The sequence below is a fragment of the Manacus vitellinus genome, unplaced genomic scaffold (genome assembly GCF_001715985.3).
Source record: "Manacus vitellinus isolate BGI_N305 unplaced genomic scaffold, ASM171598v3 scaffold_85_pilon, whole genome shotgun sequence".
Taxonomy (NCBI): Eukaryota; Metazoa; Chordata; class Aves; order Passeriformes; family Pipridae; genus Manacus; species Manacus vitellinus.
In genome coordinates this window covers 1,478,889-1,505,043 of record NW_021940845.1, presented here as the reverse complement: position 1 = coordinate 1,505,043, position 26,155 = coordinate 1,478,889, and the positions used below count along the sequence as shown (strand labels likewise).

Sequence of the window (26,155 nt, the reverse complement as noted above, 5' to 3'; positions counted from 1 at the left end):
GCAGTGCTGCCGCGCGGGAAAGCACAGAGGAGCATTTTACAAACACAGCTGAGGAGCATTTTTCAAACTCTGCCTTCGGATGCTCGCAGAGGCTTTGGGGCCGGTTGGTAACGTATGAGAGACGCGGCGGGTGGGTGGGAGCAGGCTGGAAGAGGCACTCGCTGCTGCTGCCTTCCCCCTGGAGAGGCACTGTGCGCGCTCCGACTGCTCACAAGGCAGCCGAGCTGGCCCTGGGCAGCGAGGCAGGGGGCCCCAGGGGACCCTCACAGATGGGGGTGCCTCAGGGGATCGGCACCAGGAGGGGCCCCAGGGACCTCCCACCCACGGGGTACATGGGGGACTTCCATGTCCGAGGATGCCCTGCACTTACAGCGCTGCCCCGGGGGACCCCCGCCCACCGAGGTGCCCCAGAGACCCTCACCCACAGGGTACCCTGGGGACCCTCAGCTCCGAGACTGCCCCGGGGGACCTGCAGTTACAGGCACTCCCAGGGGACTCGCTCTGCTGAGGACACCCTGGGGACCTTCTTCCCCAGATCTGTCCTGGGGGACCCTTACTCTCAGGGGCATCCCAGGAACCCCCACATCCAGGATTGTCCCGGCATGACTCTGCCCCGCAGGGGCACCCCAGTGACCCACTATGCAGAGGACAGAGGATGCTCCAGGGACCAGGGATGCTCCAGGGACCCACAGGGGCGCGCTGGGGGCACCTGACACGGCTCTCCTAAGGACACGCCCTGAGGAAGATACCCAGGGGGGACACCTCATCCCGGGGATGCTCTATTCATCGGGAATGCCCCCATCCATCGGGGACGCCCCATCCGTCGGGGATGCCCCCATCCATCCCGTATGTCACCATCCATCACGGCTGCCCCATCCATGAGGGATGCCCACATCCTTAAGGGATGTCCCCGTCCATCGGGAATGCTGTCATCCATCATATATGCCCCAATCGCGTACACCCCATCCATCGGGGATGCCCCCAACAACCGTGCATGCCCCATCCATCGGGGATGCCCCCATCCACGGGTGACACCCCATCCCCGCGGGGTGCCGGGGCTGCAGGGTGGCGGTGGCAGGGTGGGATCTCGCAGCGCGGCTCCGGGCGGGCGGAGGGGTCGCTGTTGCCGCCAGCACGGCCAACCACCACCAACCCCCCCCCGCTCTCCCCTCACTTCCTCCGCCGGCCTTTTGGTCGCCGCCCGCCGCTCGTCCCCGCCGGCGGCGGCGGCGGGGCGGAGCCGGGGACCGAGGCCGGGGCCGCAAGCCGCAAGGCCGGGCGAGCCCCAGCGCAGCGCAGCGGGAAGATGGGAGCCGAGGCGGCAGCCGGGTCGCCCCCGCGCCGCCCGGGCCCGCCTCCACTCCGCCGCGCTCCGGAGAAGAAGAAGAAGCCGCAGCGGGCGCCGTCGCCCGCCCGCCCCAAGGAGGTGCCCGGCTGGTCGCTGGCCAAGAAGCAAACGGCCGCCCGGCGGCCCCGGGGTGGGCACCCGGGCGCGGCCCGCGGCCTGTCGGCGGGCGGAGGCGCCACCGCACCCGCACCCGCAACCGCACCCGCGGCGGCGCGGCAAGGACGGGCGGCCGAGAAGCGGGGCCGGCGGGGGCTCGCGCCGAGCGGGAAAGGGGCCGGCGGGTGCGCGGCGCGGCGCGGCCAAGGGGCCGGCGGCACGGAAGCCGACACCGGCGGCCCCCGGGGGCGCGGAGAACGGCGTCGGTGCCCGGCTCGGGTTGCCCGCGCCCGGGCGAGCCTCCGGGGCTGACCGACAGCACCGGAGGTAGTACGGACTGCAGCCGCCTCGGAGGAGGCGAAAAGCTGCTCTCGCTGCGAGTTGTGGCTGAGGACGGCCAGCGATTTGGGCGATCCCCCCGGCAGCGCCCCGCCGCCGCCGCCCTCGGCCGGGGAGGCGTCGCCGCTGCCCGAGGAGCCCTCGGTCGCCTCCGTGGCCAGCAGCCGCCTGCAGCTCAGCACCTCGCTCGCCTTCTCCGACCTCACCGAGGAGCTGCTGGACGCCGGCACCGACGGGCTGCTCCGCGAGCTGGAGGACCTGCGCTCCGAGAACGACTATCTCAAGGTGGGCACGGCGGGACGTCCCCGGGCACGGCTCGGTGTGGCGTGGTATCCCTGGGCAGTACTGTGGCAAAACGTGGCACGGGTCAGCCAGGGTCGGCATCGCTGTCCGTAGCGTGGTTAAACGTCCTAGAGCTTTGCAGGGCATCTGAGGGCACGGCTCAGCATGGCACAGCATCCTTGGACGTAGCATGGCATGGTGTGGCATCCCTGTGCACGGCTCGGCATGGCACAGCACCTCTGGGCAATAGCATGGCACAGCATCCCTGGGAATGGCATGGCATGGCACAGCACAGCATCCCAAAGTGTAGCTCTGTGTGGCACAGCATCCTTAGGTACAGTGTGGTGCAGGGCACCCCAGGGCATGGCTGGGCACAGGGCACAGTTTGTCTCAGCCCAGGGTGCCCTGACTCAGCCTGGCCCAACATCACCAAGCACAGCCTGGCCTGACTTTGTTGGGCAGACTAGCACACTATGGCTGGGTGCAGGGCTTGGCATGGCTCAGCCCAGCATGGCATCACTGGCATGGCACAGCCAGGGATGACCTGGCATGTTGTGGCTGGGCCTGGCTTGGCTCATCTTGGCACAGTGTGGCATGACTGGATGTAGGGCCCAGCTTAACTAAGCCTGGCATGGCCCCACTGGACTTAGGGAGAGCTCTATGGCTGTGGCACAGCATGGCCCAGCTGGGCATGGTCCAGCGTGGTGTGGCATGGCTGGCACTGCTTGGCTCAGCGTATCGTGGCATGGCTTGGCACAGGGCAGGCACTGGCACAACATGGGCCAGCTCAGCCTGGCATTACCCAGCTGGGCATGGCTTGCCCTGGCACAGCACAGATGGGTGTAGCATGGCCAAGCCTAGCATGGCCCTAGCTCAGCATGGCGAGGCTCAGCACAGCCTGGGCTGGCACAGCTTAGTAAGGTGCAGCTCAGCATGGCACGGTTTGGCTCAGCCTGGTTTGCTATCCTGGGACACAATATGGCATAACCTGACCTTGTGCAGCTGGGCACAGCCCAGCTTGGCACAGGGTAGGATGCTCCCTGCTGCTCTCCCTGCCTGCTGATGCTGCCAGACCCTCAGGAGATTTTCCAGCTCTCTTCTTCCCCCTGGTTCCTGTGCTCCCTGGGGCCTTTTTCCAGGCGTGCAGAGTGGCTGCCTGGTTCATGGGTGCATGGTGAAGCCAGGGCAGACATGCTGTGAGGGGACAGGGGCACGGAGCCATTCTGCCTCTGGTCACACATTGGCCTGGTGCACTTTGGCACACTCTGCCTGCTGCAGGGTGGGCACCAGCACCCACCAGGTGCCACGTCCCAGGGGGCTGCAGGCGTTTTGAACCCTCCACTCCCCTTCAGGGTGGAGCTGTGCTTGAGATGCTTGTGCAGCCACATGCTGCAGGGCTCAGGGATGGGTACCAGGTGTCCCTGGCTGCTCTTCGGATGCCACAGGTTGGAAGTCAGGCCAGCTCTCATCTGCTGGTGCCCACGTTCGTAAATGTGTCGGGACTGCAGCCCCGAGGTGGGAGCTGGGCACTGGTGACATGCTCGAAGATGGTCAATCAGGCCCTTTGTCCGTTAGCAAAGCCTCAGTTCACAGCTGGTGTCCCAACTCCTGCCAGAATTAGCAGCAACAGCTTAAGGGCTTTGATTTACTGGGAGTTGGAAAAATACAGATGAGGCCCCTCCGTTTCCAAGAACATGCGTGTGAGCGCTGCCATTCCTGTGGACAGAGCGATTGCTTCCTCCATTTCCACAGGATCTCCTTCCTGGCAAGCTGCAGGCATGTGGGGTGTGAGTGTTTTACCTGCCATGAGGAGTGGCAGCTCAAATCCCCTGGCCAGGAGCAGTGGGAAAGTGGAGAGCTGCTGGAGGTGTGCACCAAGACTGACCGTGGGGATGCTGGTGGCATCCTCCCTTCTCTGTCAGCATGTGTGTCTCCTCCCTGGCATGTGCATCCTGCTTATATCCCTGTTTCCGTGTTGGAGCTCGCTTCTCCTGACGCTCAAGCAGAAGACTGGGGTGGTACCCTGGCTTCAGCTGGGCAGAAGCCCAGAGCACACTCCCCTTGTGCTCCAAAAAATGCTGGAAGGTTTGCCTAGTTTCTCCAGCAAGGAGCAGAAAACTGGGCTGGGCTGCAGCAGAGTGCTGGCTTGTGCTGTCTGTGCTAAAAATTCAGGGATTTGAGGACTTAGGGCAAAAATAAAGCCCTAACCCAAGCGTTGGCATTGCCTGCCTTGCCACGCAGCTCCCTTCTCCTCGGGTATGGGTGAATCAGGCTTATCCAAGGTGACTTATTTCCTAGGACTCACTCAAGTAGCTGCAGATGAATATTTTTTTTTTTAATGTATTCACCAGAGCCAGCTAAAACCTAGTGCGTACTGAAAGGGAGATGAGGATTTTTGGGGGTGGGAGGGTTTTGGTGACGTTCTGGCATGAGCCAGACGTGTGTGGTACTACTACGCCCGTGTGCTGCACGCTGGGTTTGGGAGCTTCCCAGCAGAGCTCCAGCAGTGCCAGCTCACGTCCCATCTTTCCTCGGCTGACATAATAAAATGTACATGTTTAAACACACTTCACCCATTTCTCTTTCCAGCCCAGATCTGTGCAAGGCTCTGCCTCTCTCCTTCCACCCTGGGAGCACCGGGCGGGCCGGTGCCTCCTCTTGTCCCTGCTCCCAGGGTGGTGCACCTGCTGTAACCCTCCCTAAATGGGTTATTCCAAGTGTTTTCCCAAAAAGGGGCCGTTCCTCACGTGCAGGTTGGCAGCCTGGTGAGGGAGGAGGTGTCTTGGGTGTCCTTGCCCCGTCTCACTGTCGCTGAGCCGTGTGCTGGAGAGCAGCTCCCAGCCCTGCTCAGCGGGCTGGAAAATGTGAGATGTGATACGGCAGCAGCTGCAGAGGGACAGGCAGACAAAGAGTGGGCATGGAGAGGGTTTGGAGCGAGGGGAGGGGATGCCTGCAAACCCTTTCCTCTCCTCTCTGCGGGAAGGGGTTTAGGCAAGAGCCATATAATGCTGGGAGCACAGCCCTGCCTGTGCCTTCCTACTGCTTGCCCCCCTCCCGCTCCCTGCCCTGAGTCATCCCACATCCCTCGGGGTTTGCATGCATTTCCCAGCTCTAGGAGAAACATGCAGAGTGAGTGGGTGCCTTGTTTTCCCCAAGGCAGTCAGGGACCAGCACATACCACCAGCGAGGGCTCTCAGAGCATCCCAAAGGGGCACTGGGGGCTGTGTCTGGGCAGCCTGGTTGGCACTGGGGCCCTGCTCTGCTGCTGCTCAGATTTTACCCAGCCACAGGGACAGGGACAATTCCCAGAGATCCCAGTAACCACCTGCAGAGCCAGGGCACATGGCTTTGCCATGGAGAGGTCTTTGCAGCCTCTTGCCTTTTTGGATGGTGCACGACATGGGGTTGGGCTGCAGAGAGCCCCCAGCTGTTTGCCTGTGAATTTATGGGGGCAGGCGTAAAGCCGAGAAATGTTGATTTTTCCCTCATTCCCAGTGCTGAGTGGGAGCTGGTGTGCTGGCCAGGGGCAGGGATCAGTGCACAGAGTGCTGCACTGAGCTCCATCCAGCGTGACGTGGAGGGAAGGATGGCTGGTGGTTGCTGTCAGAACTGGGCTAGAGCTGCTGTTAATGCATCTAAAAAAAAAAATCGCACCTTTTGTGTGATATGGGTGTGCCTTGCCCATCCTTCCACCCACTGCACCCCAGCACAGGCTCGGGCTGAGCTGCATTTGCTGGGAACCCCTGTCTAGAAAGGGACATGCCTAAGCACCCTGGGCAGTTTCCTTTAAGAACCCCCTCTGATTTTATTTTCTCCCTATCAAATTCTAGCATAATTCCCTCTCCTGCCTGACGGGCGCTCAGAGTTAATTGAAAGCTGCTGCTTTTGTCCTGTAATCTCGGAGGAAGCCGGTGCTTGTTGCTCCTGCACGGTAATCCCTGTCTTTGCACGAGGGGAGGGAGCCGCAGGCGCAGCCGCTGCCAGCAGGACCCTGAGATTTGCACAAAGGCATCACTGCAAAACATCCAGGCAGCTTCCAGCCTTTCTCCTCCTCTACATCCCGCACTGAGGTTTAGGGGTGCTGGTGGGGGATGCAGGCAGGGCTGTGCCCCCCAAAGCGCTGCCCGTCCCCCACGGCCAGGCGGCTGCTGCTTGGCTGTGCCCCAGAGCCTGGGGCTGCCAAAGTGAGGGTGTGTGTGCTGGCAGCGGCTCCAGAGCCAGCCATGGCGGCATTTGCATGATCCTGTTTTGTATCCCTGGCTGCTTTCTGCTTCCCAGAGATAGCGGGTCCTGCTGAGGAGCTGCTGTTGCGCAGAGTGCCCTGCTCTGCTCTGAGCTCGCTGCATTCTTGCACTCACTGAAGCCAGCAGGTAACTCCCCTTGGGCAGGAGATCCAAGGTTTAACTCTTCTTCTTGCAACCTTTGATGGGTCTGGTCTGCATTTTGAGGTGTGGTCTGCTGTCCCCACTGGCCCCCCTTCTGCCCTGCCGCTGCTCAGGGCCATCACCCTAAAGCTCAGCCCTTTCCAGGTCTTGCCCTTCCAGGAAGAGCTGCTGTCCTGCAAGTGGATGTGTGGACACGGCTGTTACCTCCTCCTGCTCCGAAAATGCACGGTTCCTTTTTCCTGAACTGGAACCAGGCACTTTGCATCCCACCTTTCCGCTTCTTAGTTTCCTTAATAACCTCCCTAGGGAGAGACAGTTGTCTCCGAGGTTTGTGCAGAGGAGGTTGAAGGAAGGTTGTCTCTTGGGCTCCTCCATCGAGGGTAACCTGGCTCCTGCAGACACAAAATGGGCTGTTTGCTTCTGCACACAGTCCTTTGGGCATTCAAATGAGTCTCCCTGGACTGCAGATTCCCAGTGTCTTTTCCAAGTCAGGTGATTTCTGGTGTAAAAACACCATGAAATCTTTGCTGCTGCAGAGACAGGATGAGCAGGATGCAGCAGTGGGTAATCCTGGAGGATGGAGGGCGTGAGCACCCCAGGAGTGTTTGGAGGCTGTGACTGCACACAGGGGTGGGCACCCTGTTGTTTATGGGACAAGTGGCTGAGCACAGCAGCTGTGTTGGAGAGAAGTCATTTATCTCCTCCTCAGTGTTGCCCACCTCGTCTCCATTTCGCACTTCATGTAGCACTGCTTACGGTGCACCATGCTCACAGTGCCACCCCTGAATTTGTGGTGTTTCTATGGGGTTTCCTCCCTTCCCCTGGCTCTGCTCTCACCTTAGTCCAATGGATTTTTTGCTGAGTTGGACTTCAACTCTGGAAGATGTGCAGATGCACAGGGTGAGGCTCAGTGGCTGTCACGGACTCCTGAATCCATAAAGAGCCCCCTGTGCTGCCTCCAGACCCCACAGGGCTGCTCTTTTGCCATGGCCTGGCTGTGAAGGAGGTCAGCTCTGCCCTCCTAAGGTCTCCTCCAGTTAGCTGGCATTTTTCCACTCCCCAGTCCTAATCCCCTTACTATAGCTTAGTGGCGTGGCTTCCTTCCTTGGGGCTAGCTGGGGCTGCCGGGCTGTGGCCACTCCAAGGGTTTATTGGCATTATAGGATGCAGGTAAATTCCTGCAGCTGGAGTGAAGGGAGGCACCGCTTTCCCAGCCCCCCCCAGTGCCAGCCCTGCTTCAAAATCCCCCAGCCCCACTCCACAGGGAAGCAGGCAGTGAAGGAGCAGCTCAGGGCTGTGCCACAGGGCTGTGGATTGTGGTTCACGCTGGACACGGCCTCCCCCTAAAATAACGGTTGCTACAACCCGAGGCATAAACAAGCAGGAGCTCTTAGCAGGGCAAGCCCAGGCTTCCTTCCAAGCAAATGCAAGGTTTGGTTGGGTTTTTTCCAAGGTCCCTGCTCCCTGCCCTGCTCAGCTGCTGCCTGGGGAAGCCGCATAGCAAACGGGAGCAGGAATGGTCCGTGCTGGAGTGGGGTTGGAATTGTATTCAAGCCACGATTCCCCTGACTTTGGTAGCGAGGCTGTTTTCCACCACCCGTTGCACTGCGCCTGCTCACCTGCAATCCATAATGCTTTTTGTCTTATGAAAGCTCCCAAGGAATAGATGCCATAAACCAGCTCCCTGGGCTGGTTTGGCTCGTGGGGGTTTTGCTGGTGTCCCCAGGGCTGTAGCACTGCCATGGGGGTGGGTTCCCAGCGAGTTTGTCACCCCAGGGTGTGTCACAGCCACCACAGGGCTGTCTGCCAGCACATGTGGTTCATCCATGGGGGATTTCACATCTGAAATCCGGGGGGATTTCAGGTGTCCGGAGGGGTTTCCAAAACGTGTCTGCAGTGATGCCCTTTCACAGGGCGGTCTCTGGCTGTCCCTGGAACAGCCTGGCTGGCTGTCCCTGGGACCTCCTGCAGCCCATCTCGGAGCCTCAGGCTATTTCTGCTCTGCTGTTGTTCTCAAGACCCCCCAGCAAGCAGCAGAGCACTGGAGGGTGGCCGGACACTGGTGGCCATGGTGCCACCGGGCTCTGCCAGCCCAGGCCAGGAGATAATCTGGGATTGTCTAATTGACGTTCCTTCTTTGTCACAAAGTGTTTAAAGCCAACAGTGAGTGACTGTGACTTGTCCCTGCAGCTGCCACCCCCCTCCCTGGGCTCAGCTCTGCCTTTTGGGGAGTTCTTGCAGCTGGGGCTTTGTCTGGGCCGGGCGAGCACGGCAGCCGCGGTGCCAGCGCCTGGCAGAGCCGGCACAGAGCTGCAGTCTCAGGCTCTAGGACACTGTCATGGGCAGTGTGGGGAGCAGGGGGGTCCTGTCCCCCTCTGCCCAGGGTGAATCAGGGCTGAGCATCCCCACTGCCTGTGCTGGATCCTCGTGTCCCTCCCCTGGCCATGCCGTGGTGCAGGGTGGCAGTGTGAGCCCCTCGCTTCTCAAGTGGCAGTTGTGTTTGGCAGCAGTGGGTGGTGTTTAGTGGCAGGGTTTTGGGCAGGAATGCAGGTACTTGATCCCTTAGCAGGGGTGTGCTGGGTCCACTGGCTCTTGTTGAGGAGAACAGCCAGTGTGATGGCTGGAGCATTTGCTTAGGATTTGGGTTGAATCTGTTTATGGCTACATGAAAGGAGCTTTGGGCAGTGCAGCCTGTGTGGATCCATAGGGGACAGTCCTTGAGCATTCCCAGTGGCCACAACCCTGTGCTGGATGAGGGGGTGGCACTGGGGGTTCCACAGCAGTTGTGTGCTGCAGCCCTGGAGGATGCTTTCGGTTGGCACTGGTGCCAGCAACCCCTGGCCCTGCTGTGACAGTGATGCAAAGGCTTCATGCCAGAGGCTGTGGTGGTCTGGGAGAGGTTTATCCCTGGGAGAGCTGATGGGACTGGGAAGGGGTGGAAGTGGGCACCCAGCTCATTGACTGCTGCTTGGTGGCAAAACAAGGGGCAAGCTCTGGTTCCCCTCGCTGGTGACATCTCGTTCATGTCCCTGTGTTGCCTCCCCTGTCCTCGCCTGCCGTCTCCTCCTTCCCTCCCTTGCCTCCCTGACACATCTTTTCCAAAGATAACCTAATTTTTCTCCCCGTGCCTGCCGCCTGAGCTGCTCCTGCAGCTCCTCTCCCTCCCCCACCTTCCTCTTTCTTTTACCACAAATATTCTCAGGCGCCCGTGTTGACTGTTCCCCCCCAACGGGTGTCTGGCTCGCCTGTGGGTGATGGTGCCCAGCTGGCTCTGAGCCCTTTTCCTGCCAGAACTGGGCTTGACCCAAGGAGTTGAAGGTCTGTGAAAATGGCTCGTGGGGTGGAGGAGGGCAGGGGAGCCACCGTGGCGAGATGTCCCACAGGTCTGCCCCCTCCGACACACGTCTCCCCACAGGATGAGATCGAGGAGCTGCGCGCCGAGATGCTGGAGATGAGGGATGTCTACATGGAGGAGGACGTGTACCAGCTGCAGGAGCTCCGGCAGCAGCTGGACCAGGCCAGCAAGACGTGCCGCATCCTGCAGTACCGGCTGCGCAAGGCCGAGCGCCGCAGCCTGCGCGTGGCACAGACCGGCCAGGTGGACGGAGAGCTCATCCACAGCCTCGAGCAGGACGTCAAGGTGAGCCTGGCAGGGGACGTCCCCACCCAGGCAGGGCCCCCACAGTGGTTCTTGATGAGTTGTGGCCGTGTGGAGGCGGCGGGGGATGTGGGGGGGTGGGGAGCTCCGTGGGGCTGTGCTGTTTGTGAGGCCGTTGATGGGGACATCGTGATTCCCCACGAGCAGTGGTGATGTGAGAAGTGGGAGCAGTGCTTTGGCTGCACTCAGACCCCAGGTCTGAGGACATCTCGGGGTGGAGATGGCCAGCATGGCCCAAGGATGGGGCTCTCAGTGCCATATGTGAGGTTCATCCTGTGCAGACTGGAGCTCCCTTATCCTGCTTTGATGGGGATGCAATGGGGCCACCACTGAGGGCATGAGCGTGCAGGGAGGGAGTGTGGGGACCAGGACCCTGGGGACCTGGGAGCTGCTCCTCTCAACCCTTGGGGAAACCTTGCAGAGCCCCAGGAATCACAGCACTCCAGGCTGGGGCAGGGAGGAGGGGATTTCTGCAGGGTGACGTTGCTTTGCCCTCAAGGAGCTGCTGGTGCCAGTGAGTGTTTGCTGAGGGCTCTTGCTGACACAGCTGCTGCCAGGAGGGGGGTGCGGTGCCCGTCGGAGACAGCTCTGCATGGATGGGCAGCAGCTCGAGGACTAACTTTGTTTTTTGAGCAGAAAACAGCCGGTCCTGGTAACACAAGTGTAGGGCTGCGAACCCGCCTTGTGCTGCCCATCCCTGCTGGGGCCCTGATCCCCTCCCCAAACCTCCCATCAGCCCCCAGCTTGGGCTGCTGCTGCCAAAAACGCCTCCTCTGGCTTCTCCCTTTATGGGAAAGAAAGCACAGCCCATCCTTGGGGGAACAGGAGCCTGACCCCATGGCCTGAGCTCCCCCAGCCCTACAGAGGGGCTTGCTGCTTCCTCTCAGCGCTGGTGTCCTGGGCTGTGCAGGGGAACACGGGCACTGGGGACAATTTTTCCCTTCCTATGTATGCAAGAGTGAATGTTTTGTGCTATTAAGCTCCCTTTATGCCAGGGGCTGCTCCCTTGCAGGGATCTGGAGAGAGGGGAGGCTCTGAGGTGGGTGTAGGCACCCTTCACCTCGGGGCAGCTGCTGGTTTTTCTGTAATGTGATGCAGCAGCTCGCCTTTCTCCTGACCAGCACAGCTGCTGCCCACAGTGAGAGGCTGCCTGTTCTGATGCTTCCCAACAGATTTTCCAACTGTCTGGGGGCTTTTCCAGTGTCATGGTGTGGGAAAAAGGTAGAAAAAGGCAACAACAGCATTGGATTAGAGATGGAGGAGGCAGGTTGGCCAGGGGATGGGGGCACACAGGAGTCAGAGTGTCACCCACCAATGTCTGCTCCAGAGGATCTCAGTAACAGCCTGACGTTCTCTGCATGAGTGTTGTAGGTTCCCAGGAGCTGCAGTCCCAGCCCCCTGCACAGTGTAGCAGTCTGATGAGACCCCTGTTGTGTCCCCAGGTGGCCAAGGACGTCTCTGTGCGGCTCCACAATGAGCTGGAGGTGGTGGAGAAGAAGAGGATCAGGCTGGAGGAGGAGAACGAGGACCTGCGCCAGCGGCTCATCGAGACCGAGCTGGCCAAGCAGGTGGTGCAGAACGAGATGGACAAGCTCCGAGAGGTGAGCGGGACACGGGAGGGGGCCCCGGGAGGAGTCCCCAAGGCTCTGCTCGTAGCAGGTGTCCTGGCCCTGAATGATGGGATCCCCCAACCCTGCTTGAGTCACTGAAACCCAAACCCTGCTGCAGATGCTTGTGAAACTTGAGCAGTGCCTGCCCTCGGCACGATTCATCCCACCCTGCGGGCACGGGCTGGCTCTGCCCCATCTAGGGGGGCTGCAGGGCTTCCCCCCCTGTGCTAGAGACACTTTATATGTCCTCAGCCACTTGCTCAGCCTGGCCACCTGGGCCGTGCCCAACTCCCACTGGGCAAAGCCCAGCGTGATGTGTGGGGTCTGTGTGTCCCTGGCACAGTGCCCGGTGCTGGATGTATCCTGACCACATGCTGCTGGTTCAAACTGGGCTGAGCCATGGGGTGTGTGGCAGCTGTGTCCCAGTGGTGTCCCAGCAGTGTCCTGAAGGTGTCCTGGTGGTGCTGCAGAGCTGGGTGGGTGCACAACCCCCTCTGTGTCCTGGGCAGCCACACATGTACCCATATGCACAGGTCCAGGGCACTGTGTGCCACATTTGGGACCAGCTCCTGGCAGGATGTTATCCCTGGTGATAGGAAAGGCATCCCAGTGACAGCATGGACTTGTGATCCATTGCAGCGCTTGTAACCCACTTCCTTACTGCCCGGGATGCCTTTGGTCCCCGGGGGGCCTCGGGAAGCACCGCTGGCTGAGCCATCAGGGCAGTGTGGGGGAGGAGAACAGGGAAGGCAGAGCTCTCACTTCCCCCACCGTGCTTCCTGCACACGGCTTGGGATCTCTGGGGCCGGCTCCGTTTAATGCCGGGACCCGCTCCTGGGAAGGAGCTGCAGGACCCGGCCGTGGTCACACCCGTCCCCTCTCAGCATCCTCCCGCTGGTGACACGGAGCAGTGTCCCCCGCGCGGGGTGTCTCGTCCCTGGGCTGTGCAGGCTTGCACTGACAGCCATGAATGGGTTTCCCTGCAGCCGGGAGCGCGGGCTGAATAACAAATGGCAGCGGTGGGAGCTGGGAGGGAGCTCTCCCGCGCCTGGAAAACAGGCAGAGAAAATGGTTGCGTGGTCAGTGTGAGGGGGGCTCCGAGAGGCAGCTGCTGCCTTGCCCTGGCTGAAGAGCGTGGGACAGGACAGGATACAGCCCCTCTGCAGCTGCCCGAGCCCGGGGGGATGCTGCTGGCGGGTACAAGCTCAGAGACGGTCCCCAAGCTCGGGATGGAGTGTCCCCAGGCTAGCAAGGGCGTTGGGGTTACTCACTGATTGCAGAGTGCTAATTAGGCAAACATTAGTCAAAGTGAGCTAACAGCCCTCCTCCACCTCCTCCCTGCTGCTGGAGGGCGCAGAGCCTGGCAGAGCTCGTTAGCAGCCAAGCCAAGAGGCTGCACAGGGCTGGGCTCACCCCTCAGGGCTGATTATTTCTCCCTTCCAAGAGGTTTCTCCCATAATTGGATAATTGTCTGGGGATCGTCCCCAAAGGCACAGGCATTTTCCTCTCTGCTCTACCCCTACATAGCATCTCCTGGGGGGCCAAACCTGCCACGTGGAGCTAGGCTGTGACCAGGCTCTCGGGTACAGCCACCCCAAGGGATGCTCCCAAGGTGGAGCAATGTCCCCTGACCCAGGGTGCTGTGCCTGGGGTGCTTGGGGCTGTTTGAGGCTGGTGATGTCCTGTGCCAGCCCCAGTCCCCAGCGCAATGAGGGTGAGGGATGTCGACGTGGCACAGCCAGCCCCTGGGAGAGGCTCTGCAGCTCCAGCAGCTCCAGTGATGGTCGTGGCCTTAATAGGAAAGCCTGGAGCCCGGCACCTTGGCACAGGCAGCAGCTTACATTTCACAGCTGCTTTCTTTGGCTGTTGGGCCTCAGCACCAGCTTGGAAATAGGTCCAGGGCAGCTGCATGGATCGTGCTCATGGGGGCTGTGTGGATGTTCTTGAAGGTTTTCCCCCAGCTCCCCTCCCCAGGGTGCTCTGGGCACCCGCTTTTTTCTCACACTTTTGGTCTCCCTTACTGCTCTGCCTGCCTTCCCCATCTCCCAGCTGTCCTCACTAGCCTGGACATTGTCCCTTGTGTCCCCAGAGACCCTGAGAGCAGAGTCAGCATTGTCCTGCTGAGGAGCCCTCACCATAGCTGAGTGACCAGGATGTGTCCCTTGCTTGGGGAAAAGGCGATGGGGAATGTCATCAACTGCTGCTCTCACACTGGAATGCCCTGAGAGCTGTCCCTTGGCCTGGGGGTTGGATTCCCTGCTCCATCCAGCCCTGACAGTGACTGTGACTCAGCCTCTCCACTCTCCATGGCTCATTTCCTGCTCACTCCTGCTCTCTCACTGCTCGCTTGCCTGCAGGGGGAATTTCTGGCCAAACCTCATGATGTGATGCTCGCCAGTCCAGCTCCCTCCAAGCAAAGGGCCTCCCTCAGCCCACTGGGGCTTGGGTGTATTCCTGGGGTTCACAAGCAGCTGGAAAAGTTGGCGTGGATGCTGGGTCTGTCTGTCTGTCTGTCTGCACTGGGGTGCTGTGTGCTTGCTACGAGTAACAGCTCTCTCTGCTCTCTGCAGAATTCCCTCAAGAAACGGGGGTCTCGCTCCCTTGGGAAGACAGAGAAGAAGCCATCAGTGCAGGTATCAGTGCCAGTGCATCCAGGACACGCCACAGTGACCCACCAACACCCAGGTCATGGTGCCAGCTGGAGAATACGCCCAGCCCAGGACTAAATCTGGGCATGGCAGTGCCATCCCCTCCTTGCAGGGCTTTGCAGAGCTTTCCTGCCTCTCAAAGCCCCCGCATAAGGGAGGGATTGATGTGCTGGGCCATCCTCTTTGTCCTCAGCCGCTCCCTTGTCTCATTTATCAATGGAGCAGCAGTGGCCAGGCGGTGGCTTTAACCCTTTCCCTGTGTAAGGAGCTGAAGGACTTCGGCTTTTACGTTTCAAAGCTGCTCATGCCCTTGGATTGTGGCTGTCACAGCCTGGGTCCCTCCTGCCTGTCAACAGCTGTGCTTGAGAGTGGCCCAGGAGCCTAGAGGGGTCTGGGAGAGCAGAGGGTCCCCACGGGGCATGGCTGGAGGCCACACGCTGTCCCTGCCCCTCGCAGGTTGCCGGGGCAGAGGAGGGGATGGGGGATTTGCTGGTGGCAGCAGGATTTCAGCTGTCACTTGCTGTTGGGCTGAGCTGCTGTGACTCGCTAATGCTGTTACCAGGGCTGGGAGAGGCAGAGCTGCTGTTGCTGGGATAGATAGGCAAGAGGAAAAATCCTCTTTCAAAGGCAAAAAGACATGAAAGGTTTATTTTAGGGAGCAGATCTGTTCCCCCAAAGCTGGAGCAGGGAAGGAGATGCTGTAAAGCTACTCCTGACTGAGAGCATCTCATGGCAGGGACCCCGAGCACCCCAGGGGTTCTGGGTGACCTGTGTCCTTGCTGGCACAGCCCACTCTGTGCAGCTGCAGGACAGGGATCCCTAGGCCCTCAAAGACTTTCCCCTTCAGTCGTTCATTTGTTATTTCTCTTTAACTCCATCCTCAAGATCCCTTTTCCGGCCAGCCCAGCGTCCTTCCCCCACTTCCCCAGAGAGCAGACTGTGGCTTTGCACCTACAGCCGGCTCTGTCCCGAGCTGAGGAGGCCCCTCCATCACCCCTTTCCCAAGGCTGAAGCCCCTCCTCTGTCTCCTCCTGGGGCAGGAAACAACCCCCAGCTTTTGGCAGCAGTAAAACCCCTTCTGCTTCCCACACTCCTGCGGAGCTGAGACCCCTCAGCCTGGGGATGCAGGGCTGGATGCAGCCCCAGCTCTGTGATGGGACTAATGCTCCAGGAAGGAGCCCACCCTGGGCTTCCCTGGGTGCAAATGCCCCTGGATGTGGCCCCTCCATCCGCTCCCTCTCCAGTGGCAGGGCTGGTGGCCCTGGGGGCACAGATGCTTGTGACTCATCGGTGGCTTCCTGGGCCCCTTTCCTGCCCAAGCCAAGCTGGGTGAGCATCAGCACTCACCAAAAATGGAGCTGTGGGGGACAGACTCAACACCAAGGTCTGCCCAGACCCCAGGGACACTCGAGAGGGTCCTGGGGATGTGTGTGTCCCTCTGGAGATGCCAAGGGGTAGAGGGACACGCCGGGCCGCTGCTTTTTTTTTTCCCCTGGAAAAACAGGAACTGAGGTCATGTCTGCCCTGGCGGGGAGAGCTGCCCGCCAGCCCTCCCCTAATCTCCACAGCTAATTAGGGGGACGCAGTTTAATGCGCCTTAACGAGGCCATGTCTCTGTGCACGAGCACAGAACAGCAGTAGTGTGGTTCCTGTGGTCACAGCAGGACATTTGGGGAATGAAATGTCACCCCAAACTCATGGGATCCCCCCCCCTTCCCATCACCCTTGTTATGAGCAGTCCAGGAAGTTTGCAGAGTAAATATCTGCTGCAGGGTTTAGGGTTGTGAGGGTGGGCATGGCTGGGAGAGCTGGGGCCTGGAACATCCAAAGAGGGGGACAGATTGTTTCTGCCAGCCAGGAAAAGGGGAAAGGAGATGAGCTCAGCTATGAAAAGGGCTGCCAGGGCCAGCAGCCACCTGGCCAAAGGGCTTGGCCACCTCCAGCACCCACCCAGCTCCAGCGAGAGCAGCAGGGTGAGGGTCACGGCCAGGCAGGTCCCCTCCTGGCAGCCACCACACCAGAGCTCAGAGCACTCAAGTGACCCCACGGCACGGGAAGCTGCGAGCTGGACGTCAGGAAATCCTGGTCCTCCATCCAAAAAGCTTCCCAGAGCAGAGGAACGGTCTGTCTGGGCAAATAGCCAAGGTCCTAACTGCTAAATAAAAAAAGAAAACAAACACACAGAGAAACAGTCCTGAGAAGCAAAGGGGCTGGGAAGGGACCAGAGAGCTGATGCTGAGGCTTTGCTTGGGTTTTCAGTCTCCTGGCAAAGTGGTGGCAGCGAGACCAAGGGCTGGTTTTCGGGAGTTTTCCAGCTGAAACTGCTGCTTCTCTGCTCTGTGATGGAGTGTTTAGGGCTGAGTGGGAGGAGCAGAGCCTAGGGGAGGGTGCAGTGCAGTGGCAGCAGTGCCAGTTGTTTCAGTGCTTGCTGGCTTTTGGGAGGAAACCTTGGTGACTTTTATTTTGCCCTGTGGAGTCTTGACAGCTTTCTTTTCTCCTCTGCCCTGTGGTGGATTGGGCTGGGCTTGGTCTACACATCCCTGCTGGTGGCTCAATGTCCTTCCTGGGGCCAGAGCCATGGGTCTCCTTGCCCAGGCTCGGTGCTGTCCCTGAAAGCCTCCAGGATAGATCTCAAAGCTTTTTCCCCTCCATGAGTGGCTGCAGGTTCCCTGGGCTGACTGGGATGGGAGGGTGGCATGTCCCCAGGGCTCTCTCAGAGCCGCCATGGCCCCTGTGAGCACCTTTCTAACACCCACGCCCTCCGTGTCCCCAGGAGGACAGCGCAGACCTGAAGTGCCAGCTGCATTTTGCCAAGGAGGAGTCGGCCCTGATGTGCAAGAAGCTGACCAAGCTGGCCAAGGAGAATGACGGGATGAAGGAGGAGCTGCTGAAGTACCGGTCCCTGTACGGGGACCTGGACAGCTCCCTCTCCGTGGAGGAGCTGGCTGACTCTCCCCATTCCCGCGAGGCCGAGCTGAAGGTGCACCTCAAGCTGGTGGAGGAGGAAGCCAACATCCTCAGCCGGAGGATAGTGGAGCTGGAGGTGGAGAACCGCGGGCTGCGGGCGGAGATGGACGACATGAAGGGCCAGGGGGACAGGGAGCTGCCAGGGCAGGACACACGGTTCCTGGTGGGCATCTCGAGCTGCGGGGACGGAGGGGACATGGTGGCGGAGCTGCGCCGGCACCTGCAGTTCGTGGAGGAGGAGGCCGAGCTGCTGAGGCGCTCGCTGCTGGAGCTGGAGGACCAGAACAAGCTCCTGCTGAACGAGCTGAGCAAGTACAAGTCGGACCACGAGCTGGACGTGACGCTGTCGGAGGACAGCTGCTCGGTGGTCAGCGAGCCCTCGCAGGAGGAGCTGGCCACGGCCAAGGTGCAGATCAGCGAGCTGAGCGGGAAGGTGAAGAAGCTGCAGTACGAGAACCGCGTGCTGCTCTCCAACCTGCAGCGCTGCGACCTGGCCTCCTGCCAGACCACCCGGCCCATGCTGGAGACCGACGCCGAGGCCGGAGACTCGGCACAGTGCGTCCCCACCGTCGGCTGGAGGGACAGCACGGGCGAGGCCGACGGGCAGGACAGGGTGCCTGGCAACGGGAAGGTGCTCGATGGCCCCGCCAAGGTGCTCAAGCCCAAAGACCTGGAGACCTTGCTGGGCATCAGGGACCAGGCGACGCTCGTCAGCAAAGCGATCGACGTCTTAATTTCGGATGCCAACGGCTTCACCTCCGGGCTGAAGGCTTGCTTGGACAACGAGTGCGCGGGGGTGCTGCTGGGCGAGGCGGTGGGCAGTGGTGGTGAGAGCCCCAGCGACGCCAAGCTGATGAACGTGCTCCTCATGCGGCTGGGAGTGCTCCAGCAGGACCTGGGCTGCCTCGTGAGGAAGGTGGACCACCTCACCGGCGGCATCAAGGAGCACACAGACTCTTTCCCCTTCTCCAGCCCCAGCAGCCACGACGTCACCAAAGAGGGGTTGCAGAAGGACCATTCCTCCGACTTCCAGGTACAGCTTCTTCCCACATCCCTCACAGCAGCTGCTGCTTTATTTGCTGCCCCATTTCCTCCTGCTTTAATGGAGCAAACCCTGATCCCCAGTGTAACCTCCCTCCTGCCTCTCTAAAGCGAAATCCAGACTAACACCTCACTGCATGCCAGTGGCACCGGGGACAAGGTAGGACTCTGCTCCAACAGAGTGTGCCCAGGGCAGGAGGCAGTGGGCATCTTGGCACACCCCAGCACAGGCTGGTCGTGCCGAGGCTGCCCTGCCTGTGGCCAGGGGCTCTCAGGTGCAATCCTTCCTTATCAGGGGCTGATGTTTTGGCTGCTCAACCCAACATCCCCAGCTTGGAAGCTCTTTCATGTTGGGGATGAGCTGGGTGGGAGGAGAGCAGCCTGTAGCCCCTGAAAGCAGCCCAAATTGTGGGGACCCCGCTTGCAGGAAGCCTCAGCCCCCAGGGGTGCCCAAGCAGGATAATTTGGAGACCAAAGGCTCCAGGGCAAATCGGCATCCAATGAGGAACACCTTTGGAGCAGTGGAGAGCAGCTCATGCCCTGCTATCACCCTCCTCTCAGGGGTCCCAGCTCATGCTGGGGACCAGGGATGTCAGTGGTGGTTGGGGCTGCGGGCACAGCCCCTTTTCTGGAGCACACTCCCTTGTTCAGAGTCCTATTTTTCTGCATGTGGTCCTACCAGTCCCGGGTCCCAGTCTCCCCCAGTCACTGCATGGCACCGTAACTGGTGTTTGCACATTTTTTCCCTCTTTCTCTCTTTCTTCCCCTTTCCCCAAACAATCCAGGCCACGTGTCTCCTCATCCTGTGTTTCCTTTTGGTTTCTGCATTGTCTCCCGCCATGGTGATGAAGCTCCTTCTCCTCCTCATCCTTTTTGTCGTCTTGTAGTTCTTTACTGTTTCGGAGACCCATTGTTTTGTTTTCTGGCTTTTTTTTCTTCCCGCTCTTTTGGTTTGTTCTCATTAACTTGCCCACGCATGCAGCAGCCTGATTTTAGGGACGCCGACCCTTTCCGCATCCCCCACGCCAAGGACACGGACCCCACACATCCCCGGAGCTACAAAACCTGCCGGCCTGAGGAGAACGACTCCTACGCCACTGAGGTATGACACGGGCAGGGAGCCACGTCCCCTGGGCCAGCAGGGCTGTGGGACAGGGCTGACAGCTGGGCACTGGGGAAGCTGCAGAGCCCCGTTGGGGAGGGACACGGGGAGGTGCAGCCCGACACAGCCCACCATCCCCGTGGTCTCTCCGGGCTGTTGCAGATGAAGGAGCTGCAGCTGGTGCTGTCAGAGGCCAACGAGAGCCTGCGGGGGCTGCAGGAGCAGCTCTCGCAGGAGAGGCAGCTGAGGAAGGACGAGGTGGACAACTTCTCACAGAAGATCTGCCAGGTGGGTAGGCAGCAGCCTGTCCCCACACCTGTGGCTGTGTCACCTCCAGCCCCAGCCCAATGACCCGCTCGGGGACCTGAGTGTCACCTGGGAGCGCACACAGCATGTCCCACCTTCAAGGGACACAGGCTGAGCTCACTCCTCTCACATGGGTGTGCAGCCATGCAGAGCTTCCCCTGTGGCGCTGCCTCGATGGCTCTGGTGTCCCCAGCGCACTGCCAGGGCATTGCAGGTCCCCACAATAGGGATATGGGGCTGACACCAGGCTCAGCCCAGACCCTGGGGTGGAGACACCACCCCAGGTGCCCACACATCTCTCCACAGCTGAAGGAGGACCACCAGAAAGCGCTGCTGCGGCGGGAGTTTGAGCTGCAGAGCCTGAACCTGCAGAGGCGGCTGGAGCAGAAGTTCTGGAGCCAGGAGAAGAATCTGCTGGTGCAGGAGTCACAGCAGTTCAGGCAGAGCTTCCTTCTGCTCTTCATGAAGCTCAAGTGGTTCCTCAAGCGCTGGCGCCAGGGCAAGATGGTGCACAGTGAGGGCGAGGACTTTTTGGAGGTACAGTGGGCTGAGGGGCTCCCACCTCAGCTGCCTTGGAGGGGGGAACACGCTGTTGGGCCTCCCCAGGGCTGTCCCTTGTGCCTACACGTCCCACCCAGGGCTGTTTGGGTGTCCCCTGTCCCTGGCCGTGGGCTGTGGGTCCCCTCCTCAGCCCAGCCGTGGTGTCTCCCGCAGGTGAACAGCATGAAGGAGCTGTACCTGCTGCTGGAGGAGGAGGAGCTCGCCCCACAGCAACAGGCAGACAACAAGATGTGTGCTGGGGACACCTGGACCCCCAACACAGTGAGTGGGGTCCCCACAAGCCCAGGGGTGGATCGGGGCAGGATCAGCCCCCTCCATGGCTGTGGTCTTGCAGTGCCATATGTGAGGTTCAACCTGTGCAGACTGGAGCCCAGGGGCTGAGCTCCCTTATCCTGCTTTGATGGGGATGCAATGGGGCCACCACTGAGGGCATGAGCGTGCAGGGAGGGAGTGTGGGGACCAGGACCCTGGGGACCTGGGAGCAGCTCCTCTCAGCCCTTGGGGAAACCTTGCAGAGCCCCAGGAATCACAGCACTCCGGGCTGGGGCAGGGAGGAGGGGATTTCTGCAGGGTGACGTTGCTTTGCCCTCAAGGAGCCACTGGTACCAGTGAGTGTTTGCTGAGGGCTCTTACTGACACAGCTGCTGCCAAGTGACATGGGGTGGTGGTTCCTCTCGGGGTGCATGGCTGGGTGGGGATGCTCAGTGCAGACACATCACCCCCAGGGGTGGTTCCTGCCTTGGGAGCAGGGCTGGGATACAGAGAGGGCAGCTTCCATGGAGTCCCACCCGCTTGGGTACCCTCTGGGTCCCAGCTCCCCGTGCTCACCCCTGCTCCCTTGGCAGCCCAACGAGTGCATCAAGACTCTGGCCGACATGAAGGTGACCCTGAAGGAGCTGTGCACGGAGCTGCGGGAGGAGCGGCGCGGGGCCAGCGAGCTGCAGCAGCAGTTCACCAAGGCCAAGGCTGCCTGGGAGATGGAGCGCGCCGAGCTCAAGTGCCACATTGCCCAGGTGGGAGCCCTGGGCACCCCGCGGGCTGGCAGAGCCCCCTCCTTGCCTGGCTGGGGGCTGGGGGCCTGTGCCCCGTGCCAAGCACTGGCCGTTGGGCAGGGCTGGGAGCAGGGTGGCACTGTGGGAATCTTAATTAGCAGCCGCTCAGGCAGGCGAGTTTCTATAGCAACGAGGCTGGCATGGAAATCTGACTGTGGAGCAGCAGAGGATGCTCTTTATTCCTCTGCTGGGTTTGTATGGGGGGGTGGGATGGGACAGGGGCTCAGCATCCCTGCCCAGGACAGGCATCTGAGGGTGGCATCACAGCCCTCCTCTCCTCTCCCGAGTTACAGTGCAGGTGGGGGCTCTGCATCCCTGTGGATGCTGCAAAAGGAATGCATGGCTGTGGTGGGGGCAGGAGGTGGAGGGAGGGCAGCCTGGGCTTCTGCCTGCAGAGTCAGTCCCGTTGGTCCCCCAGCCCTGCCCTCCCAGTGCTGAGGGGTTTCCGCTCCATCACGCTGTGTTGGCAGCAGCCCACAGCTGTACGTCAGCTCTGCTCCCTAGAGCAGGTGCCAGTGCTTTCCAGGCAGGATTTCTCCAGGCAGAGCTCAGCGGTGGTCCCCAAGTCCCCACTCCCCCTCAAAAGAGAGCAGAGCTGCCGTGGTGGCAGCACCCCAGTGGCAGCAGCATCCTCAGGGTCTGCTCTGCCAGCCCTGCAGGCGATGCTGCCCCTCTCCAGGAGCCAGGTCCCCCATGGAGGAGTGTGGGCAGAGCACAGCCAGGCAGGCAGGACGTTCAGCCCTGTGTCCCACTGGGTGACCATCTGCCAGGCCAGCTGGCACAACGTGGCTGCAAGCCAGGGCTGGCCATGGTGCCCACAGCACACAGCCTTGGGGACACGCTTGCTGACCGAGCTGGCAGCATGGGACCAGCACTGGGAAGCGGGATGCCCGCAGCCTTGCCCCTCTGCTGGAGGTGTCCAGCACCACTCTGGAGCCATGGGTCCCCCACAGCCACCAATGTGTCCCTGCAGCTGGAGTCAAAGGCAGGCAAAGGGATCGCAGAGCGAGCGCTGCCGGACTGGAAGGTGGCACTGAAGAGGGAGCGTGAGGAGCACCAGCATCTCTTGGCAGAGTCCTACAGCGCTGTCATGGACCTCACCAAGCAGCTGCAGATCAGTGAGAAGAACTGGAACCAGGAGAAGGTGGAGCTGCTGGCTCGCTTCAAGGAGGAGCAGCAGCAGGCAGAGCAGCAAGCAAAGGACCTGCAGAACAAACTCAACCAGGTATGATGTCCCCCATCCTGAACGTGTCCTCCAGCCTCTGCCACTTGCCCAGAGGGGCACATATTGCAGCTGTTGAATAACTGTCACATTCTCCAGTTGCAGAAAGGATCCAACCCATGGGCATTGAAGCACTCGGAAATGGAGAAGCATGGCAGCAACTGGAAAGAGGTGGGTAAGAGAAGGTGGAGGACTCTCAGGGTGCTCGTTGGGCTCAGGTCTATGCTAAGGGTTAGGTGGGAGGTTGTGTTTACCCCAGTTAACACCCTCTTAAACAGCAAATGATGCTGCAAATGGGAGCATCAGGAATTGGGAAGAATGAGAGGGTGGAGGGCATAGCTGAACCCCAAGAGCTTCCATGGGGTTATAAAAAGCTGATTTAAAATAGGTGTGGGTGCAGTGAGCCCCATGCAACCCTGGGAATGGGATGCTGGGCCTGGGAGTGTGTGGGAAGCTGGTGGTGCTGGAGGTGAGCAGGATGCAGCCCATGCTCCAGCCCGTCTCTGTGCTTTGGTCCTGTGCTGGCTGACCCCAGAGCTTTCTCCTGTGCCCTCCTAGGCTCTCAATGAGAAAATCACAGACAAGGAGACAATCTCTGAAACAGAAGCCAAGGGAACCAACCTCAAAAGGTGAGTGTGCTGGTGCCTGCATGGTCTCCAGGGCACGGAGAAGGCCCCTAGGCTTGACATCCCTGACAATCAGGGAGAGATGCAGCCATGGTCCAGGGTAGTCCTGGAGGCCAAGGGCTCCCCATGAGGAGTAGGACTGGGTGCCCGAGAAGGTCCCATTGTGGTGGGAGCAGCGTGCCTTCAACTGTCCCCCAGCCTGCTGCTCTGTCCCCTTTTGATCCCAATCCTCTCCCCACAGGACCAAGTCGGTTTCCTCCATGTCAGAGTTCGAAAGCTTGCTCGACTGTTCTCCCTACCTCCCTGGAAAGACCGTGCCAGGGCTGGGTGACCATGCCCGGGGCAAAAAATCATCCTCAGCCACCCAGCTGCTGCCCAATGGGATCCGGGACAGCGCCAGTGTTCCTCCCTCCAACTGTACATATGTGAATATTGAACAACCCGCCCCCGACAGCCTGGCCAAGGAGAAGCTGGGCGTGTCCTCCTGGGACTACTCTCGGGCAAGCAGCCTCTCCGGGCACGACCCAGCCCACAAACAAATACAGAGGAGCTACACGGCGCCCGACAAGACCGGGATCCGCATCTACTACAGCCCGCCGGTGGTGCGGCGGCTGGAGGCGCCTCTGGTGCACAACAAGGAGGGCAAGATCATGATCGAACCCGGGTTCTTGTTCACCATGGCCAAGCCGAAGGAGCCGGAGGAGTCGGCCAGCACCGAGGGCACCTACAGCCAGTGGCTGTGCAACTTCTCCAAGCAGCAGCGGGAGCTGCTGGACGCGGCGCGGTGGAGGGCGCGGTGCCGCCGGTGCCGCGCTTCCCGCCGGCGCTGCACGACCTGGAGATCTCGGGCAACATGAGCGACGACATGAAGGAGATCACCAACTGCGTGCGGCAGGCCATCCGCTCCAGCTCCCTCGAGAGGAAGGTGAAAAGCACCTCCAGCCAGACGGTGGGGCTGGCCCACTGGGGACACAAGACCATCCCAGACGGTGAGCGTCGCCTCCAGACCGACCTCACCGCGCGGCGCCAGGCGTGCACGGCAAGAGCTGGTCCCCGCGCAGCTCCTCCCTCGTGTCCGTGCGCAGCAAGCAGATCTCCTCCTCCCTGGATAAGGTCCACTCCAGGATCGAGCGGCCGTGCTGCTCCCCAAAATACGGCTCTCCGAAGCTCCAGAGGAGGTCTTCCTCCAAGCTGGACGCCTCCAAGGACAGGAGCCTGTGGAACTTGCACCAGGGCAAGCAGAACGGCTCTGCCTGGGCCCGCTCCACCACCACCCGCGACAGCCCCGTCCTCAGCAACATCAACGACGGCTTGTCCAGCTTGTTCAGCGTGGTGGAGCACGCGGGCAGCACCGAGTCCATCTGGAAGCCGGGCTGCCCTGAGAGCAGCCGGGCCAAGCCTGAAGCACCCAAGTATGGCCTCGTGCAGGAGTTCTTCAGGAATGTCTGCGGGCGGGCACAGAGCCCCACCACCCCCCAGGAGAAGAAGGAGGCCGCTGGGGAGGAGGGCAGCAAGAGAGCCGAGCACCCCAGCGTCGTCACCCACCACCCAGCTGAAAACATCTCCCGCGTCCTGAACAAGAAGGTCCTCAAGCAGAGCAGCTGCGAGGACCCCAAGCCCTCGTCCCCCGGGCAGGGCAGTAAGGACACAGCCCTGCGGGACCCCGACCTCATCTCGGCCTTAGCCAGCGAGGTAACGAGGCACGGTGCCCCCCGGGGTGTCCCGCCGTGGCGGGGGTCGGGGTGCCCGGCCCCTCTAACCCCGCTGTGCCCTGTCTATTTTTGCAGGACACGGCGTGTGACTGCAGCTCCCAGTCCCTCACCTCCTGCTTCGCCCGGCCGTCCCCTCCGCCGTCCGCGCACTCCCCCTCCAAGTGCAACTGCACCCCGCGGACCCCCCCAGGGCGTGAGGAGAAGCCGCGGGGCCCGATGTGAGTGAAGGACGGGGGCCGGGGGGGGGACGCAGCTATCCAGTGCCTGCTATCCGGAGTCCTGCCAGAAGAGCGCCCGCGCTGACGCCCGCGGGGGCCCCTCTCGGAGGCGGCGCGGGCGCATCTGTCTCCTAAACGTCCCCTCGCCCCCGGCGGGGACGCTTACGAAGCAGATGTGGGGCCGGAGGCTGCCGGTAGCCCTGGGGGGCGTGGGGACATCCCGGCCAGGGTGGTCACTTCACCTCCCGCTGCCGGCACTGGGGGGTCCGCACCGGTGCCCACCGCCCCGGGAATGTCAGCTGAGACCCCGCCATGCCATACCGAGGGCTCGCCGGGCCCTGAGAAGGGGAGAGCAGCCGGGGGAGGCTGCTCGTGTGGACAGGGAGGGCTGGGGGGAAGCGTGGCCGTGTGGAAGCACTGGCTGGAGGTGCGGACGGAGGGTGTTGGCTCCGGTGCTGCCTGCCCTGCCCGGGCTCCAGCTCATCCTGCCAGCCCCGACTGCGGTGCTGGCTCTGGTGCTGCCAGCGCTGCCCGCCCTGCCCGGGCTCCAGCTCATCCCGCCGGCCCGATTGCGGGCGGTTGCATCAGCCACACGTGCTTCCCCGGGCAGGAAGGAGGAGGGAGGGAGGCTCCCTGCGGTCACCCGGGCTGCGCTGGCTGGGGGGGCCCTCCCTGGCCATCCTTCTGCTCTGGGGGTGCTGCTGAGGCCCTTTGCTGCTGGGAAAGGTCCTGGTGGTGGTCCCCGGGGCTCCTCCAGCTGCAGGGATGGGGTCGCTGGGTGCACAGCGTGGGGAGAGGCAGTGTGTGCCTCTGTGTGTGTGTGTGTGTGTGTGTGTGTGCACATCCCCTGCGCCCGAGGGGCCACGGCCGTGGTGCCCCTGCCTTGCACCCACCTCCTTGCTTGGGGCCACTTGCAGTTATTTCTCCTCCAAGTGCTGAATATACATATTTCTCTTTTTTTTTTTTCTCTTTTCTTGTTTTG

General features: G+C 61.2%; 1 protein-coding gene across 1 annotated transcript; it reads left to right on the top strand.

The window, feature by feature from the left end:
• The first annotated feature begins 1,961 nt into the window (after positions 1–1,961).
• On the top strand, positions 1,962–25,177 carry SOGA1 (suppressor of glucose, autophagy associated 1). The gene is given in 17 exon segments (XM_029964936.1): positions 1,962–2,068; positions 9,866–10,090; positions 11,551–11,709; positions 14,289–14,351; positions 17,140–18,366; positions 19,357–19,476; positions 19,639–19,764; positions 20,089–20,319; positions 20,497–20,604; positions 21,189–21,356; positions 22,369–22,620; positions 22,717–22,788; positions 23,176–23,246; positions 23,485–24,017; positions 24,020–24,261; positions 24,264–24,935; positions 25,031–25,177. Coding segments are annotated over 16 exon segments (4,389 nt in total). The 5' UTR covers positions 1,962–2,068; positions 9,866–9,892.
• Positions 25,178–26,155: the final 978 nt, after the last annotated feature.